This window comes from Silene latifolia, chromosome 10 (assembly GCF_048544455.1).
Source record: "Silene latifolia isolate original U9 population chromosome 10, ASM4854445v1, whole genome shotgun sequence".
Taxonomy (NCBI): Eukaryota; Viridiplantae; Streptophyta; class Magnoliopsida; order Caryophyllales; family Caryophyllaceae; genus Silene; species Silene latifolia.
Window position 1 is genome coordinate 4,906,507 of NC_133535.1, and position 20,467 is coordinate 4,926,973.

A 20,467-nucleotide genomic window follows, 5' to 3' on the forward strand; every position below is an offset into this window, starting at 1 on the left:
GATAGGTATAATTTTAATATTATGCTTTATAAAGTTAATGTAAGTAGGCGAGTAGGGTGATAACAAGCGATTTTTGGTCCAACCAACTTGGTCCGATTTATGACATCATTTTAATGTCATTACGGTCTTGGCCTTAACCGGAATATTCGAAGCTAGTAAGCTAACTAATTGTATGAAAACCGCTTGACAAAGTAACTGTAAATGCAGTTGTTACATGTTAGGGTGTGAGGGGTGTTCAAAATAAATTGAACTACAATAAGGCCATTAACCTAAATGAAAAACCTTGAATTTTTCAAGTTCGGTTAACCGAAAACCACTTTTAAAACATTTTTGTTCTTGTTCGCAACTTTAGAATTCTGGTTAACCGAACCTAACAGTTTAACTAAAAATGAAAACTAGTATTATATAAAAAAGTGTTGTTTCATTTGGTTTTCCCTTTTTGTTCAAACTAAAAAGCTCTCAAATTGATTATACAGGTTTATAATGTCTCCTTTATGAGTTCAGAAGAAGTGGGTGGTGGGACCAACGTGTCTCAACCGGTTTGACCACCGACGTTTGAACCCATGTGAATACAAGGTGGTTTTACGTCCTTGCCCGGGGTGGACATGGTGCTTACACGCGTGACCATTCTTCATAACCGTTAGTCCACTACAAATTAACAATCAACAACTAAACAAAAGTGTGGGCTTTTTCTCTTACACCCTTGGCATTCAACGTCTTTACAACCGTTGGTCTTCATCCTATAACATAAAACTTCTAATTAAATTATTTATTGTTTTAAACTATTCGAAGTTTTCACTCTTCTTTAAATCCTTTCTCGAAACATTTAGCCAAATCTTATCGACTTTTTCCAATCTCAAAAATTTCCCTGAAGTATTAATTTCCTCGAATAAAAACATAACTATTATAACCAAATAAAAACGTAAACAATTTCATTCTAAACTAACGTTCAACGTCTCTACAATTATTTCACCAATTTTTATTAATAAGTACAATATATAAGTAAAGTTCCAGTTTTTATTTCACCAATTTTTATTTCTTGTTTTGTAGAGTGAGTTTTGTTTAAAACCGTCTTGAATCCTGACGATACCATCTATCACAATCGATTGTGGGAGACATCTTAATTTAAGACGGTATTAAAGATTGTACTTGCTCGTTTTAAACTACTCCTGTACTATCTGAATTTTTTCACTGCCCCTTTTTAATACGGAGTACTTACCAGAAACGTTTCTGCCAAATTTACCAACTCTTCGCGATCTCATACTCAAAACAGTCAACCAATTTTCTTCCACTTTCTCACTTTACTGAATATCCCACTTGATTCGAAAAATTAGGGTTTGCTCATCCCCAAATTAATCGATTTCGTACCAAAATATGAAGCAATTAATGCGTAATAATAATAATAATAATCGAGACGATAAAGATGTGTTTGAGTTTGATGAAGATGAATTTCCTGATGGTTGTGATCATTGGTCGAAAATCCGTGCTAAATTTTCAAACCCTAATTCCAAGAATCACGGTATAAATAGCTCTCAATTCCTAAACTTAAGCATTTTTTAATTTATTTTTCTCTAGTATTGTTTAATTTTAGTTAATTACGGAGTAGTTGACTGTAGACTGTAGTTAGCTCAATTGTCTGCATTTTCAAGTGATTTTGGAGTTTATGAGTTTACTGCATGTTGGTTAATCTTGTCGAATTACAGTATATTGTGTGTGTGTTAAAATTTAGGTTGATATGATTTGGTGTGTTTCTGGAAATGCCTGTATTGTTGAATTTTCCTGAAAAATATACTGCTAATTGTTAGGTTTTAGCCTTGTTTGATGGAAATACTCGATGTAGTGTTGGAGATGTGGTAAACGAGGGCGAGTTGCGTTGCGAAGGAGGGTGATCATTTATGGTTTGGTGTATTTGTTGGAAATGCCTGTATTGTTGAATTATGCTGTAAAATATACGAGTAATTGTGAGGTTTTTGTCTTGTTAGATGGAAATACTTGATTTAGCGTCGGTGTTGTGGTAAATGAGGGTGGGTTGTGTTGCGAATGAGGGTGATCAGTTATGGTTTCTTGTAATTTGATTGTAAGTTTGTATTTACCCTCATAGTATAGTTTGATTTTAGTAAAAATATGTGTATGTAGTTAGCTTATTGCTTGCGTTTTCAAATGAATGTGGAGTAGAGTTCATGATTTTCCTACATGCAGGTTATTTTCTGTGTTAGAATTTAGGTTGATATAATTTGGTGTGTTTGTTGGGGAATTATGCTGTTAAATATGTGACTAATTGTTAGCTTTTCGCCTTGTTAGATGGAAATACTCAATGTAGCATTGTTGATGTGGTAAATGAGGGTGGTTTGCGTTGTGAACGAGGGTGATTATTTATGGTTAATTGTAATTTGATTGTATTTGCCCCCTATCAATTGATGAAGGTGAAGAAGAATCATTCTCATTTTTCGAGTTTGAGTGGGAAGGGGAGAACCGAAGAAATGTGATTAATATTCTTGCAACATTTTCATTAGTTTCCCTGTCGAATCATTTGAGTTTCCTTTGTACAGTGAGTTATTGTGGAATGGATCGTGGATATGATTCACTTGTTTAGATGAAGAAAAATGCATGCTTTTCGCGAGGATGGATCTTGGATGTGATAAATGGTGATGTTAGTTTTTTTAGACATTAACTAGTGCCTAAGACTCCGATCTATGTTGGGATAGGGAGAGTAGGATGTATGAAGGCTTTTCCCTTAGTTGAAAACAAAAATGATTTATCTCCGAATGGCTAAGAATCAAAGCTGCATCCATTAGTTGCTACTTTTATGATGCGTTGAAGTTTAATGAGCTATATCGTTTCATTTCATGAAACTCCTAATTCTCAAGCTAGAAATTGATGGCTCTTTGGCTCCATCGATAATGGTAATTTGATGCAAGTGGAACAAACTTAATAGTTTATGGGACGAGATGGTTGTTTCCTCTTCAGATGAAATATACACATAGCCTATTAAGGAGTAGTGAAATGATTGTTCAAAGACTTTGGCACATTTTTAGACGGAGATATTAATTGAGGAAATAGCAATGTGACACAAGTTCTTTTACTTGAAATTTTCACGTGGATTGGTTTCTTTTTTTCAATTATCATTGATTTTTCTAAGCTAAAGATCTAATTTAAATAGAAAAATGTCGCCATGTCGGTACTTTTTTGCCATTGATGATTTCATCCGTATTTATTTATCCTTGTCTTTTTTTTTTCTTAGACGTATCTGAGCCTGTCATTCAGATCAAGGAAGTCCTAACGGTTACACTTGATGATAATGATCACTATTGCACAGATGATATCCCAGCTGATGCTCTAGATTCAGCACATAAAGCTGGCCTCAAAGAATCAGAGGATCTCTATTCAATGTCAGACAGGGTTGTAAAACAGAGTTCTGGATTTATTGACTGCAATGCCGAACAGAAAGTTTCACCCTGTTGTAGGCAAATTAGAGATTCCACTCCACTTGAACTTTTCCCTAGAAATGGTCACGTTTGCACTATGATCCCAGACTCTCCATGCTGTGTAAGCTGGTTTTTTATTTCATCTTTCACGGTTTAAGAGTAACTAGATTCAGTGAGGCTGGCTTGCAAATGAATTCAGGATCATTGGAATCTTGCAGGACGACCCGGTTTATTTTGGAGATTCTGATGAAAATGATGTGGTTCAGGAGAGTCCCTCTTCCACTCCTACTTCTGAGCTGGAAGAGGATAATGGTATTCTTATTCCTCTTGTTGGCCTTTACACTTCTTCAATTCGATGTGAATAACAGAATAAGTGCTCATCTTGGATATTTTGAACTTACACTAAGTTTGTATGTATTCTAGTTGCAGCTGTTGGACAAGCTCAGTGCCAATCAGTTGGCGGTTTGGAAATGGTAATTGATTAACTATTCTTTTTTTTTTTGCCACTCTCCCCACCTTTTAATTTTGTCTTTATTTTATTTTTTACTTTTACTGTGACAAGGTGAAATCTCATTTTGCTATTTCATACTTCCTCTGTTCCGTTGATTCCGATGTTTACTTTTTGCACAAATATTAAGAAAGTGCAAAAAAGTGGGGTATCTACTCTTTTCATAGGTTGGTTTATCAAAATACCCTCTTATAAACCCCACAACTTTAGGTGGCGTTTGTATGGGGATGTTAGGAAAGGAAAGGGAATCAATTACACTCATTCCCTTTGTGAGTGTTTGTTTGAGTGATTTAATCATTCCCTTACCCCTCTCCAATTCTCCATTACCCATAATCCCTCTACACCCATTCCCCTCAACCCCAAGGGTCTTCCATTCCCTTTCCCCTTCATCCTACCAACCCACCGCCCACACCCTCACCCTCTTGGACTACCTACTGCCCACATCATTGGCAGGCCAACTACCGGCGCCGCCGACTACTTCGAGAACGGACCTTACCCAAATTAACCCCCATTCACTGCCTGGTACCTGGTTGGACCACTCTTCCCCACCCCAATAATACTCATTGCTATGCCGTCGGCCCTTAGCCACCCGCCAGTGCCAGCAAAGCACTCCCAGTTGCCAGCACCATCCATCGGTCTTCTTCGTTGAACCCTACACATGTATTCGAAACCTAACTTTACCTCGATAACTACCAATCCTCACCCCAAAAAAACCTTCTCCTAGCCCCAAAATCCCCGTCCCCATCCCTAGAAACACCATCTGTTGTTTTTAGGTATGAGAAGGAGATTTTGAGGCTAGGAGAAGGTTTTTTGGGGTGGAAGCTGGTGGTTATCGGTGTAGGGGTTAGGGCGAGACAACGGTGGTGTGGTAGGGAGACAGCGGCTGGTGGAAGGGCGCGGTGGGGCAACGGCGGCGCTGTGGAGCGACAGTGGCTGCAGCATTTTTGTAGTGGATATTGGTTGTTTGTGGTGGTGGGTGTTAGTGGTAATGGATGTGAGTCGGTGAATGGTTGTGGAGCCTTGTGGGTCGTTATACCCTTTCTTTTGAGTAACCAAACAATTAATGAAAATATGGGTAATCCCTTTCCTTTCCCCTTGTTACTCTTTTCTATTCCCTTTTCCCTTTAGTCTCACACTCACCAAGTCACCATAAACAACATAAAAATAATGTTAAATGTTTTGTATTGCTTTACTCTTTGGCTGCTTTAATCAGATTTGTACTTTGTATGTTAGTTGCTGAAAAGTGGCGGCAATCAATGAGGCATGATTTTTTTTTTTTGTTTCCTTCCAATCATATGTTTTACTGCAAATCAATTTCTCACCACATTCCCTGAATTCTGTATGAAAACATTTGAATGAAAAATTTAAATTTTATTTTATTTTCCTCCAAACATTTGTCTGACAAAGTTATGTTCTCACATTACACTTGACTATCTCTATAAATACATTTACTAATCCACGCTTTAAATTAACATCTTTTTTACAATAGAAAAAAATGTCAGAAAATACATATTGTGGTGGTCTAACCCCATTTAGACCACTAAGACCATCCTACTCAACCGCACATAATCTAAACTCCACACAGCAGCCACCACGAGACATACCACCAGCAGCTTCTACCACACCAGCACCAAGACAGCAACCTGCATCCACCATCAGCCACCACACAACAGCCGCCAGCAGCAGCACAAGCAGCCATCAAGCAGCAACAGCAGAGGGCAACCAACAGACAGACAGCAGTCAACAACACCAACAAAGAAATGAACATGTATTTTTAAGAAAACGGATGAAAAAACGGCTTACCACTTCCTTGGATACAACGCCATGTGAGGAGGATGATGTTATTCCATCACCAGTCATTCAGCCTAAGCAAAAAAGGCTCACAAACTTGGAAAAAAATCAGATTTGTCAAAGTATGACGTTAAACTTCCAAGGTAGAAAACTCAAACATGGTTTAATTAATCAATTGAGTACTGATTATGGTGTCACAAGAGTCACCATTAGCAGAATTTGGAAAATGGTGCGCACACAAGTCAAAGGTGGTCAAGTGGTTAATCTTAACAGAAAGTACAAAGGCTCGATATCAAGATACAAAGGCTCGATATCAAAGTCTAAGCAAAAAAGGCTCACAAACTTGGAAAAAAATCAGATTTGTCAAAGTATGACGTTAAACTTCCAAGGTGGAAAACTCAAACATGGTTTAATTAATCAATTGAGTACTGATTATGGTGTCACAAGAGTCACCATTAGCAGAATTTGGAAAATGGTGCGCACACAAGTCAAAGGTGGTCAAGTGGTTAATCTTAACAGAAAGTACAAAGGCTCGATATCAAGATACAAAGGCTCGATATCAAAGTACAAAGGAAAAGGCTCGATATCAAAGTACAAAGGCTCGATATCGAAGTACAAAGGCTCGATATCAACACGAGTCATCGACTCGAAAAAGGTAAGAAACATCGACTTAGAAAGTAGAATGGATGTTAGAGACCTTGCTATTGGTATGGGCTTACCATGTACCACTGTTTGGACTAGTTCACAAAAGGGAAGGTAAGAGCTCATTGAAGTTCAAGTTCAAGAAGAGGTGTTATTTAACTACTAAAGGGAGGCGTTATCTCCCTATTAAATATTCACTTTCTCAAGCAAGTGTACCTTGAGTTTTTTTGTGACTAGTTAGAAAATTGTTTTCAAACTTTAGGATCTGTTATGGATGGGTAAAAAATTTAAAATTGAACATGTTTCATAAATATTAAAATTAAAAATTAAAAATTTAAAGTTCAGTAAATATATACTAACGTATATTTTTTTTTTAAAAAAATTGCCGAGTCCAAAATTAACTCCCGTATCCTCGTATCCAAGTCCTTGATTTTGAAATTTCACGGATCCGTACCCGTGCCGGATCCTCATACCAAGTCCGCCCTTCTCGACCTCCATAACAACTTCATTCGCCTCTGCCTCACCCACCTCCTCAACCACCTCCTTCGCCTCCACCTCACGAACCTTCTGGAACCCTCCACACATCCGACTTCCATTTCACCCCATCACGAGTTGACATAAGAAACCCTCCCAAAATAACAAATCTAGGGTTTGATGAGGAAACCCCAAATTAACAAATCTAGGTTTTACTTCGGAAACACGATTAATTACAAGGATATGAGAAGACTAATAAAAAGAGGGGGTATAACACGAAAGCGTTTTCATTTTCAGGCAAAAGGCTAGGATAAATAGAGGTAGATGAGGCGGGTCGATTAATGGGAGGTTGTGAAGGTCCATCGAATGAGGTAGATGTGAGTTTAAGGAGGGAGATGCAATTGGAGAGAATTGAATGAAGGAGTTGGGAATTGAACGAGGGATTTGATTGAGATTTAATGAGAGTGTGTGAGAGAGATGAATACAAAGGATATGAGATGAAGGTCCTGAATGAAGGGAAAGAAGAATGTTCCCGAAAGGTGTAAAAAACATAAGGGTAGTATAGTCCATTAGTTGATCAAAGGAGGTCCATATAAGGAAATGTACACAATCAAATGGAACGGCCCAAAATGTGGAATATGTAAATAAGTCGATGGAACAGAGGAAGTATATTGCATTGGCATTCAAAAACATGGTTCCCCTGAGTTATTGTGAAGGTGCTGACATTGTCAGGTACTCAGGTGTAATATAGACAGGTTATCTCTAACTAATGATTTTCATTTATGGTATACATGGCAGGGTGTAATGGAAACTATAATTGTTCGCACCGATTATGTTACATACGGTGACAAATATTTTCCAGCATCCCTGATATTGTTCTCAAAAGATTCAGTAAAAATTAAGGCACGGACAGTGGAAGAGGAGTCAGCAGATTCTAGCTCTGACTGGAAAATTGATGATATTCTTAAAATCGAGACTCAGTGGAGTAGCACGGTGAGTTATATTGATTTTTTTTTTTTAAATTGAAACACTCAATCGTTGCTTTCACGGGGAGAGCATGTAGAAGTATGTGATGGGTCTTGCATTTCAGACTGTCGCAAAAGTGAGGATCCTACTGTTGGCAAATAACGATGTGCATGTAGAAATTGCAAATGGAACCTCAGGTCTGTCTTCTGTTTGTATTCGGCTCACTTAGGCTAAGACCCATTATTCGCAGCTCCTCTTGTGCTCTAGCTTAGCAATCTACACCCAAATTGTTTTTTTTTAAGAACATTGAGCTCCTGGAGCACCCCTAGATTTTTCCTGTGATTGATTGCGAATATTGGCAGGTAATGAATTGGTGGAATTTTTGGCTTCCAATTGGTCTGAGCATCAAGAGCAGATTATGTCATTGGATGTGAGATATAATGCTCTTTTGAGCATGGGGATTAAGTGAGTGTCTATTCTACTATAGAGAAAATACCTATTCCTGCTAAATTTTGATTTCACTCCCATTTTTGCGTGGGGCATAGCATGTTTTGACATGGAGGCTTCATGGCTTGAAATCTTCAATTTCTTCACTGTATAATCTACATACGTTTTTTTATCACCAATTCGTACGTGAGTTTCAGCAAGTTTATGACAACTAGTTGACTGTCGTAAGTAGGGCCGTAAATGATCTGAGCCGGCTCGTAGAGCCCTTGGAATCAGCTCAGTCTGACTCGAAATCGTTCAAAACTGATTTCGAGCCGAGGTTGACCAAATCCGAGCTGATTCCGACCTTAGTATATTTCGGATCGGAAGCTCGTAAGCTCTTTTGTTCTTTATTATTACGTAGTATTACTTAATTTTGGAATTTTAAAATTGTTATTATTCTTAGTAATTTTTTTAGCATTTATAATTTTATTTTTATTATTTGATAAGTATTTTATATTTGCAGTTTCTTAAAATATACGTATTTATTTTTAATTTGATTAAAGTTAATTAAAGTAAAGAAAATAATGATTTAACCGAGCTCGAGTTGAGCTCAAGCCCAATCCGAGCTGATTCCGAGCTTTAATTTTTAATCTCGGAAATTCCGAGCCATTTTCGAGCTCAAGCTCAAGTTTCTGAGCCGATTCCAAGCCCACCCGAGCTTGAGCCGCTTTACACCCCTAGTCGTAAGCATTTCGATTCTTGAAAGTTATATATGTAGAAATCTGTATCTTAAGAAGAGAACAGATGTAGGTGTATATATGTATATGTTATCTTATCTTTTTAACAGCATATAGAATATACATTAATTGACCTGTTAACTTCATCCGAGAAACTTGTGGTAGCAATAGTATACACTTCAAATTCAATTTAGGATCTTGACATGCATGTATTTTCTGTTACTAGTTAGGATTTATCCTTTTGCATCTTGACGGGTCCTCTGTTTCTTTGCTAATCGGTTTTATATCTACCCCCCTCTTAAAGGAATTACTGTATTATGATTTTCTCTACTTTTGCTTTGTTTGTTAAGCATGGATGGCAGTGGTATTGTTCCTAATATAGTTATACTGAATTACTGATTACTTTTTTATTTTTATTTTGTTAATGTCTTTTTTTTCTAGCATGCAAAATTGCAATGGAGATGTAGTTCCATATGAGGATTATGAGTATTCTTCTGATCCTTACATTCCCAAGTAAGTGAAGGTTATTTATTTATTTTTAAAATTTTTGTTTCGGTTATTTGTGTCCCTACTACCTACTATTTTGCATTTTTGATGCTTGTGCTTAGCGTTAATTTCATGCTGTAATGAAATTTAGTTTCGAGGAGCCTTTCGAAGAAGTTGTCTATCCGAAAGGTGAAAGGGATGCTGTGTCTGTCAGAAAGAGTGATGTTGATCTATTGCTGCCCGACGTCTTCATTAATGATACAATTATTGACTTCTACATCACGTAAGTATAGGTGGCACCTTTCAGATGGCATTGCTTTCAGCTTGATGCTAATGCATATAGTTGTGTTATTTTGTTTGTTACTACTATTGTTATTTTACAGTGTAGTAGGAGTTACGTCTGTTGGATTATGATTTAAGATCTTTCTGTCACAAACTTCGTCTTGCCACTCAAAAGCTGAACGTTGTCAGGGTAGATATGGACGTATTTGACCTGGAAGAGTAGAATAAATGAAAGCTTTCAAAGAGCTCAAATCTGGTAGATGATAAAAATGGTGAGATAAGTATTAATGCGCTAGCTTGAACGCTCAGACATAGATGCTGTGTGGTTACAAATCTGTGGAACTTGAAACTTTTCAGGGTTTCTATAAAACAAAGCCATATAATGTACAATAGACTGAGGACTTCAAGCATTGATAGTTATGTCGGTTTAATGAACTGCATTTCTGTTTAGTTCACTATAATTATGCTTTTAGTTTCTCAAAACAATCTAGTACAAGGCTTGCAGACAGTTTTCTTGATCATGCTATGTCGCAATCTTTATTGAGTACCATTTTGATGCATACACTGGCTAAATTCACCGTTGGCAGGTACTTAAAGAATGGAATTCCTCATGAACGACGGGATAATTTTCATTTTTTTAGTTGCTTCTTCTTCCGAAAGCTGGCCGATCTAGATAAAAACCCTTCCAGTGTTTTTGACGGCAAGGCTGCTTTTCAGCGCGTTCAACGGTGGACAAGGAAAATAAATATTTTTGAGAAGGACTACATATTCATTCCAGTTAACTACAAGTAAGAGCAAAGCTATGCATTTTTTTTCTATCTTCTTTGACAATTATCTGCTGGGCGCTTAACTGATTGTTGCCTGTATTTCAAGTCTACACTGGAGTTTAATAATCTTATGTCATCCTGGTGAAGTTGCCAACTTCAATGGTGAGTGTCTGTTATAGTTCTAATATAACAGAACCACTCTCAAATTGACTGTTATAATCTTATGTTCTTGCTTGGTTGCACGCATGCAGATGAAAACATTAATGAAGCTTTAAAGGTTCCATGTATATTGCATATGGATTCTATCAGAGGAAGTCACGCAGGGTTGAAGGATCATTTTCAGAGGTACTTTAGTTGCTGTTGGGTTCATTATATACTGTAGGTTGAAAATTAGTGGTGGTATTTGGTTTTGATATTTTAAGATTCGAGTATTTAACTCCTCTCTCAGCATATGTTTGATGAACACTTGAGCTTTTTGGCCGTAATTAGAAGTGGAGTCTTTACAACTATGCCTTTATAAAGAGAGCAGGAGGATTGGACATAAAGACGAATTTAATTTTTGATTTTGTGCCTGCGCTGATCTAATACAAGCTAGCCTATAATAGAGATTAATATGGAGTGATCCTTGCTTCAGTTATGAAGATGTCACCTGTAACAAGCTCAACCTATGCATGGTCTCTGATTAATCTGGCCACACGTTCCACCATACACTTGGTTATGAACAGATAGTGTTATAGTTCATATCGGCGTCCCTATGGCCCCATTTGCAATTTGTTCCCTTTAAAGTTGCCTGATTCACTATTTTCCTTGGCAAATTCATCGGCAGTATTACTGCTGAAATTCCGGCTCTCTCACCCGATCCTTTTGTATCCTTTGTCTGGCCAATTCTAGAATTACTTTCTCTGGCCTTTTCCAGAATTCCTATTACTCTTCCGAGTTTAACGTTGTATGCATCATCATAGTTTATGTCACAAATAGAATTGATTGTCATTCATTGTTTATAGCTAATGTAACAATTTTAAAAAAATTCCTACATATTTTTTTTAACAATGATATTATCGTATCAACCTCTCCTTCCCTCTTTTCTTGGATGCTTTGGTGGCAATGTGGGGCATTGTTTCTCAAAAAGGGTGTTTGCCGTTTGGTGCCATGGGGGGAGGGTCTTTGTTATCTTTGATGTCTCATGAATTCCATTATGTCTTTTTTTCCTGACATTTTAATCTTTATTCAACCGACAGTTATCTATTGGAAGAGTGGAAAGAAAGGCAAAAGGAGACTTCCGAGGATGTCTATTTAAAATTTTTAGATCTACGGTTTCTTTCACTTGAGGTATAGCTTCTACAGTTCTATGCTGTCTGTCCTGAACCCCATTTTCCGTGTTAGATATTTTTCTATTTGTTTGCTATATCTATTCACTCCATATTTCCAATGGAGCCAAAGATTCATTACTCTTTGGTTCTGGATTATGATGGAATAAAGCAAAATGGCTCACTAAAGTGGCTGCGCTTCTTTCTTTTGTGAAGTAGTGGTCCTTCGATGCAGTTCTCGACGCAATTTTCATCTTGGGTCATTCGGAAACAGCCTCTTTGTGTTGCTAACACAAGGGTAAGGCTGCGTACATCCGACCCCCCCTTACCCCGCAATTTGCGGGAGCCATTGAGGCACTGGGGTAATGTTGTTGTTGTTGTTTGCTATATCTATTCAAGGTTGCATTAGTTGGATACGATGTTGGTTGAGTCATCTCCTGATTAAGTGTGTGACAAAGTGCTTAGTTATTTACCGTTTTCTTCTTGTATTAATGGCTTAGAAAATATAGTATTCCGGAATGATCAGCCATATTAACGTTGTGATACCAGTTTCATTTTCTTCTGCGTTATATGTGGGTGGATTGATACTTGTCCAGGTGTCTGTGCACTGACTCCAGTTTTTTTTTTTTTTTTTTACGAGGCAGCTGCCACAGCAAGAGAATTACTCCGATTGTGGTCTCTTCTTACTTCATTATGCTGAACTTTTTATTAATGAAGCACCTCAGAACTTCAGTCCATTTCGAATCAACAAGTTTGACCATTTTGTAAGTGTTCTCTTCTTAAAAGGGCTTTTTGTAAAGCTTTGCTCTTCCTAGTTGATGTACTTTACAATAATTGTTTGGAACTTACAGTTACATGACTATGATGGATTCTATAAATTCTTCTAGAGGCTCTTTTTGCAGTCCGTACTTGATATTCACCGCAACTTCATCCTATGCGAGAATTTAGAAGAAATAGTAGGATTACTTCCTTGATGGCTGTTCACTTATTTTATGGTGGCTAACTTTTTGACAAGTCACACTCTTTCTCTATTTTTTCCCCTTATTCCTTTATTAGTGGCTAAATGCCTTTAATAAGTTAATCACCGAAATTGTGATGAAACTTGTTGATTGTGTAACTCCTTTATTTTGGCTACTTCCATTTGCATCGTTGCGTTAACCAGCATGTATAAATTTAGATATACCTTTTGTGCAATTTTCGTTCTTTAATATAGTTGTTTCGGAATCTTTTCAGCTAAGGCCGAACTGGTTTATCCCTGCCGAAGCATCTCTTAAGCGTGTCTATATCCAGAGGTTGATACATGAACTTCTGAAAAGTCTCTCCCATGAATGTGCTTCACCTCCTAAAAACGATTTCTCACATTCACCAGCATTGCCAGTAAATAAAGAAAATGACGATGGCATAGAAATTATATCTGAGAAAGAAAGCCTAGATAAATCTTGGAAGGGAAGTTCTTTGTATTCGCAATCAGTTCAGGGAATGGACATGAGTGTGCTTGATATGCCAATATATAGGCCGTCTCATCGTGTCAATAGCTCAGGATTGGGTATGACAGAGCTCCTTGAGCAGCAGAGTCAACGTTATGATCGAGGAGCATCCCTTGGGCAGCTAGGATTTTCTACGTCAACCATCAGGGTATGTGTTTCATTGCTAGCAGTGAGTCTTGTATGAGACGGTCTCACATGTGAGACGAACCGGTAACATTGTTTATTCCTCATTCAGTTATAGGGTTTTAATGGTTTGGTCTTTCTGTAAGACCGCCTCAAACAAGTTTTGTGCACTGCTAGTTAAGGAAGTGGTTAGTATCATGAATATTATCGTAACTCGTAAGGGGATAATTGTTATTGTTGTTGATGGATGTGAAATTGTTAACTGATAAATTTTCATGTTGTTTGGCACAACAGGAGGAAGAAGGCAATGAGCATCTCATTCATTCCATTATGGGCCAAACTGGACATCAGCCAACTGACCAAGTGGGAGATTCTCATATGAATTGTTCATCTAGAGATTTTGATCAAACAATTTCTTGGAACTCGGATTCGTCGTATCAAGTGGAACCCGAGGATCTTTCATCATCCTCGGAATCTCATTCTTGTGACGATTCTTCAGACACTAGGATACTTGAATTTGCCAATGGAATACAAAGTATAGATCCATGTTCAAATGAGAATACGGATCTATCAAAGGAAAATATGAATAGTCCAGAAGGCTTTGCTTCTGCCTCCAGTGATATGATGGAGACCCCAGCCGAAGACTCTCAAGAATTAGCCGAGAAGTATGGAAGCCACGATCAGGACGACCCATCTCTCTCCAACCCAGAACATGAGGTTGAGGGTTCACAAGAACTCGTATCTATTTCACTTTCAGGTGTCGACGATAAGTTGGCAGTTGAGGATGGTAAAACTGAGGATGATGAAGTTGTTGCAGCTGCTGACGTAGATAATTTGGTAGTCGAGGACAGTGAAAGTGAGGATGATGAAATTCTTATGGGTGCTGACGCAGATAATTTGGCAGTCGAGCACAGTAAAAGTGAGGATGATGAAATTGTTACGGGTGCTGACAGGGTAGTTGAGGATTCTCCAGATAAGCCAAGACCTGCAAAAAGATTGCGGGTTTCACCATCACCTGACGAGGAAGACCGTGTATGAAGCTCCGCCTAAATAGATATGGAAATGTCAATAGTTAACCTGTCCACCCACGTTCTTTTGTTTGCCATGGCATGTGAATACTTTCAGGAACTGAGCATGGCAAAGCTAATTAAAGTCAATTTCTTAGTTTATGGTCGTTCCATATTTTGGAATCGGGTAACTTAACATATTTTGTGTACCAAGCTTCGTAAAATTATCGTGCTATATTATATGGGGAGATCACCCTTTTCAACTCGGGTACCGGTTGCCAGTGAATCGACATGGAATACAGCAAGGGATTCTATTCCAGCAAGGTTTGCTTTTTGTAGGCATAGGGTAACATTAATGTGTTTTGAGGATGACTCCATTAGAAGCGGGCAAATGCAAGTATGAAGCCGAAGACACTAGAATTGTCGATAGAACTATGACTTCAGAATGTCGAAAGAATAGGGTATGTAATTTTTTCTTCTCTAGAAAAGTTATCTAAATGCTTTGTATACAAGGAATCGAGACTTTCTCATTCCCAAAGACCGAAACTATCTAGTTTGTCGTTCTTCGAGACGAATACCTAAATTATCCATTATGGTAGTAAGGTATGAAAGAGTATTATTGTTAAGTTGAGTTTTTTCTGGAAAAAGGCTCGACTTGATGCGTACTTGATGCCTATTTTCGTGACAATTCTACAAACAAACTATTAACACATCCCTTGCAAGTTTTGAAAGTACGAGGAGTAAGGGGATATGTCATACGGAGTTATGATCATTCATACACAAACGTCGTCGAATCCAGACCTAGTGCAGCTCAGGTGAGTCTGGAGGGTGAGTCTGGTGACTGGTGTGGGTCTAAGGTTGGATTGAAATACGAGTCAGTTTGTGTAGAACACACGGCCAAGGTCATTGACGTGCTGGGGCTAAGACACAGTTCAACTGAGTTAGGCTAATTTACGCCATTACACCCAAGGACCGGCCAAGCAAGGTCTACCCGCCCCGTTGGCCACCTCTATTTGTGATTTATATATAATACAACCAGTCTTCTTTAAGATGAACATTTTTCGTCTCAAGCTTAAGCCTAGAAAATGTGACTCATTTACAATAAAATGTGACTATTTTTAATAAAAAGTTCCCAGAATACATCTGATGTACTACCACAAGTTTTATACTTTCTGAGCATTATAATAAAGTTTTTGAGCTTTGTTTTAAAAATTATGAGTCTTACTATAAAGTTTTTGAGTTCATTCACTAAAACATTTAAGCTTAAAAAAATTAAAATAAAACTCAAAAACATTATATACAAACTTACTTAAATTTGAGTTTTGACGGAAAAAAATTAAAATCTAACTTATAAACTTTAATAAGTTCAAAAAAAATACACATATGCTCAAAAACAAATAAAGTTTAAGGTAATAAGCTCAGAAAAAATACAAAAATGCTCAAAAACAAGTAAAATCAGAGGTAATACATCCGATGTATGTTCCTTTTTCTCCCCGAACATTAATTTCAACATAACAATTTTAGTTGTAACATTAACAATACATTTTAATATTTTATCGTCAAATGATGACTTTTTATTATAACAAAATAACGACATTTTCTCGTATTATACAGAAAAGACGTCTTAAATGAGAATTTGTTACGATAACTTTGATAAAGTTATAACTGACCATTTTCCCTAACATTAAAACATAAAAATCTAACACACGCCAAAATTGCTTCCACCTTCCCCAAACCAAACCCATCTATCTACTAACTATTCAGTCTCCCTAATTTACGATCTTCATCATCTCATAAGCTCATACTCTCCATGACACTTCCCCAATTTTCATGCAAATAATCATCCTTTTATTATCTAAATCATCCCCAAATCATCATATCGCTAATTTTCAGGGTGTAATTCTCACTGATTTTACACCAATTTCCGCAAATTGTAACAACAAATTACACAAATTTTCGTAAATAATATAAAAAATTGAACATTTTTAATACAGTGATCAGCTGGTTGAATTGGGTTTTTGTTTTTGATTAATGGGTTTGATTTAGTTTTTGGGATAATTTTGATTTGAGTGTAAAATTTTGATCTTTAATTAGGGATTAAGTTTGATAATTAAGGAAAACGAGGATGAATATGGAGGAGGGATTGTGTCAGTGGGGAGTAATTCGATCTCTTCTTGCGATTTTGCAATGGTGGGCTTTTAATGTTACTGTCATTATCATGAATAAGTGGATCTTTCAGGTAGATTTCCTCGATTTAATTAATCGCTTTTTCTCGATTAATTCTTTACTTTTTCTTTATTTGGGTGTTATCAGTCATTTGTTTACGTTATTGTTTCTGTTTTAGCATGTACAGGTTCAGAATCTCTGTCATGTGCAAGTATTTATTTATTTATTGGCATTATTGATGGTGATTTGAATGTTGATTTGTTTATGAATTTTTTGTATTAGTTTATGCAATTTGTTTATTACTTGAGATGTCCTGGTTCATTTAATGAGTGACATTATGCTGTTGAAAATGTGTGATTACTTATTAGGGTCTTAAAATAATGGTTTGGGAAGTTGTGTCCCTGTTTTCGATCGGGGATGCGTTTTTCAGTTGTTTTGATGATGAAATTTGATTTAAGGAGTTTAGCCATGCTCACAACTTTTTGGGTGTGCTATTCTAGATCAAAGTTCTAATGCATTTGTTTTCTAATAAATTCATAATTCCGACATTTCGATCTTTTTGTCCATTTGTTAGAACATTAAGGGTGTGTTTGGATTGAGAGATTTGGAGGGAAAAGAAAGGGAGGGAGAGCGGTGGATTTAAAAGCCCTTTTTGGATAGCAAATAAGGGCGGAGGGAAATAGAGGGGGAGAGATTTGGAGGTTTCAATTTTCCCTCTTTCAAAGTCAAATCAAAATCTCTCCACAATAGGCAAGATTTGGAAGGAATTGTATCCAAACACCCACACCTCATTTGCCCTCCCCTTCCCTTATTTCCCTTTCTCTTCCCTTCTTCCCCCTCCCTTCCCTTTCCCTCCACTTTTGCTATCTAAACACACACTAAAGAAAATCCATTCATCTTGGCACGGGGACCTTTTGAGTTTGAGGATATGGCCAGCTTTTGCGTTATGGTTGATGATAGTATCCATAATTAGCTTCCGTAAGATACGTTCCCCACGGGGTGCGGAGTGATGAGACATGTAGCTAGGATTCTGGATCAAATTTAGCTATCTTTTGGGAACTTATCATCTCGCTTTTATGGGATAGTTACGCCAGTTTACGTAGGGGCTTAATTCATAGTCAGCTGGAAGGTGGGCAAACTCATGCTTCAAGTAAAGAGGCACTTGGTCTGATAGAACTATTCTTTGTGAAAGCATCATGCTGTTTCCATGTGAGAGTATTTCTGGATCATTGCGTTTTGTAGGGAGATGTGAAGGCCTTTTGTAGTCATACTTGTTGCCAGTAGGAATGCGAAGATGTTAAGGTAGTTTCTCTGGAGGAATCATGGCATGAAACATTGTTTTTTGAAGGCATTTAACTCCCGTGCTCATGCTTAAAGTAGCTTTGATCGTATCTGTCCATCCATAACTCATGCATTTAACTCCCGTGCTCTCCCTATGCATTATCCGCTATTTTCACAGTAATTTAATATTCGTAAAATTATGTGAGTGATATTTTCTGAATTTGTACGTGCTAACATTTCTATTCTTCTCTCATTTTTCTACCGAGATTTGATGGAGCAGAAATTGGATTTCAAGTTCCCTCTTACTGTATCTTGCATTCACTTTATATGCTCGTCTATTGGAGCTTTTGTGGCAATTAAGATCCTGAAGATAAAACCTTTGATAGCAGTTGAGCCTGAGGACCGTTGGAGAAGGATATTCCCCATGTCATTTGTGTTCTGTATCAACATTGTGTTAGGAAATGTGAGCTTACGCTACATACCTGTCTCCTTTATGCAAACCATCAAGTCATTTACACCTGCTACTACAGGTTAGTTGGGAACTTGAATTTACATTCTTTTTATCATTTAGATGTGGAATAATCTTTTTCTCAATCATGTACTGACAGAAAATGTGTTTTTGACAGTTATTTTGCAATGGTTGGTCTGGAGAAAGCACTTTGACTGGAGAATCTGGGCTGCCTTGGTTCCAATTGTCGGAGGGATTCTTCTAACTTCTATCACAGAGCTTAGCTTTAACATGTTTGGATTTTTAGCTGCGTTATTTGGCTGTCTGGCTACTTCAACCAAGACTATTCTCGCTGAATCTCTTTTGCATGGCTACAAATTCGATAGGTACCATCTCCATACTTTAGCATTGTTTGTTACATTCTGCCGATTTCATGACTTTTTCACTTGCGAGACTCTTTTTGTTAGTAGTTTGATCACTCTGATTCAGTGGTACATTTTTATTTCCTTACCTCAGTGTTTACTTTGTATCATTCAGTCACCTAGAGGGCGCTTGTATTGGCCTGAACCTTCTAACTCATTTATCTGAGATGAGCATCAAGCAGTATTAAACTATTAAACTTAAGTGGCAGAAAAACATGATGACATGCCTCTCTTGATCGCTATTTTATTGCCGTGTTGTGTATCGATTTTGCCTTTGCTTAGTGTGAAATGGTTGGTCATGCTCATAAGACCCTCTTATGCATTTGTGATAGTGAAAAAAGAGATTATGTTAATGATTTGTTTGATTTTAGTACACTTTCTTAGATGTTTTGGGTGTACAGCGTTTGTACTGAAGATCACTTTTCCCCTTAGCGGATTTATTTTGTGTTTATATACTAGAATATGATATTTGAGAAGTAGCAGTCCTTCAATGTAGTTCTCAACACAATTTTTATCTTGTGTCATTTGGAAACGGCCTCTTTGTGTTGCTAACACAAGGGTAAGGCTGCGTACATCTGAACCCCCCTACCCCGCAATTTGCGAGAGCCATTAAGGCACTTGATACAAGTTAGCTGCATTGATATAGTACCTTCTATCTTAACCTTTACGTTCATATTGACATTTTGATACAAGTTAGCTGTATTGATATAGTACCTTCTATCTTAACCTTTACGTTCATATTAACAGCTTCTCTTTTTTTTGGTAATTTGCTTAAATCAGATTATATTGTGTTTGTTTGTGCGCAGCATAAATACAGTGTTCTACATGGCGCCTTTTGCAACCGTCATTTTAGCAGTACCAGCTTTGGTACTTGAGGGTCCTGGAGTTATAGTATGGCTCAACACATACCCTGCTGTCTTCCATTCCCTGATCATCATTTTTGGCTCTGGGGTCTTGGCTTTTTGTCTTAATTTTTCCATCTTTTATGTGATTCATTCTACTACGGCCGTCACATTCAATGTGGCTGGAAATCTCAAGGTAAGCTTCAGTGATTCTTTCGGTGTCTGTTATCTCTCGTTTTTATCCTAGTTTCTTGTTTAAGGCGGTTTACATTGTACTGAAAGTGGTTCCATAAAGCTAACTTTTCTTATCTTGTGCTCAGGTAGCTGTTGCCGTCCTAGTTTCATGGCTGATATTCAAAAACCCGATATCAAGCTTAAATGCGCTTGGATGTGGCGTAACACTAATTGGATGCACATTTTATGGCTATGTAAGACACATGCTATCACAACAACCCCAAGGAGCACCAAGAACACCCAGAACTCCACGTAGTCGGACTGAGATGGTACCCCTTGTCGCTGACAAGTTAGACGACAAGGTTTGACCAAGTGATTCAAAGGTCGTTCCTGGTTGTTTGGTGACGGTTAAAGGACGGTGATAGAAAAGTGAAGATGATGTTAATGAGGTGATTCCTTCTTGTGTTGACTTCTTTTCATTATATAGAATCATATATATAGATTTTAAATTTGTGGCGATTTCGTTTAACATTATAGATCTAGAGGTAGAAATTCCAGAACTTTGATTAGAGTAAATTACTAAATTAATAGATGGTTACTTTCACATCTCCCAGTAAAGTAATTCTTGTTATTTGTTAACCATAGTATATTTTATATATTTATTTATATTTGCTTGATAATTTTCTGTAGTTTTAAAATTCCC

General features: G+C 37.3%; 2 protein-coding genes across 10 annotated transcripts; both read left to right on the forward strand.

The window, feature by feature from the left end:
• Positions 1–1,019: 1,019 nt before the first annotated feature.
• Positions 1,020–15,078, forward strand: LOC141604819 (putative ubiquitin-like-specific protease 2B). Of its 8 annotated transcripts, none has more exons than XM_074423332.1 (18): positions 1,191–1,519; positions 3,242–3,546; positions 3,644–3,737; positions 3,849–3,898; positions 5,423–6,048; positions 6,244–6,379; positions 7,639–7,833; positions 7,931–8,003; positions 8,169–8,271; positions 9,414–9,485; positions 9,610–9,741; positions 10,328–10,528; positions 10,614–10,669; positions 10,759–10,852; positions 11,746–11,836; positions 12,459–12,578; positions 13,048–13,449; positions 13,719–15,078. In XM_074423332.1, exons 1-18 carry the CDS (start codon positions 1,375–1,377, stop codon positions 14,460–14,462), a joined length of 3,639 nt encoding a protein of 1,212 aa, XP_074279433.1. In that variant the 5' UTR covers positions 1,191–1,374; the 3' UTR covers positions 14,463–15,078. The 8 variants fall into 8 exon arrangements, with proteins under 8 accessions (XP_074279436.1, XP_074279435.1, XP_074279433.1 ...); XM_074423333.1 differs by having other exon boundaries at positions 3,317–3,546; XM_074423327.1 differs by having other exon boundaries at positions 5,423–6,379.
• Positions 15,079–16,092: 1,014 nt separating this feature from the next.
• On the forward strand, positions 16,093–20,370 carry LOC141604824 (UDP-galactose transporter 1). 2 transcript variants are annotated; one of them, XM_074423338.1, is made up of 5 exons: positions 16,093–16,670; positions 18,159–18,408; positions 18,505–18,712; positions 19,555–19,786; positions 19,911–20,370. In XM_074423338.1, the coding sequence occupies exons 1-5, from the start codon at positions 16,557–16,559 to the stop codon at positions 20,130–20,132; spliced, it is 1,026 nt and encodes a 341-aa protein (XP_074279439.1). In that variant the 5' UTR covers positions 16,093–16,556; the 3' UTR covers positions 20,133–20,370. The 2 variants fall into 2 exon arrangements, with proteins under 2 accessions (XP_074279439.1, XP_074279440.1); XM_074423339.1 differs by having other exon boundaries at positions 16,581–16,670; positions 18,145–18,408.
• Positions 20,371–20,467: the final 97 nt, after the last annotated feature.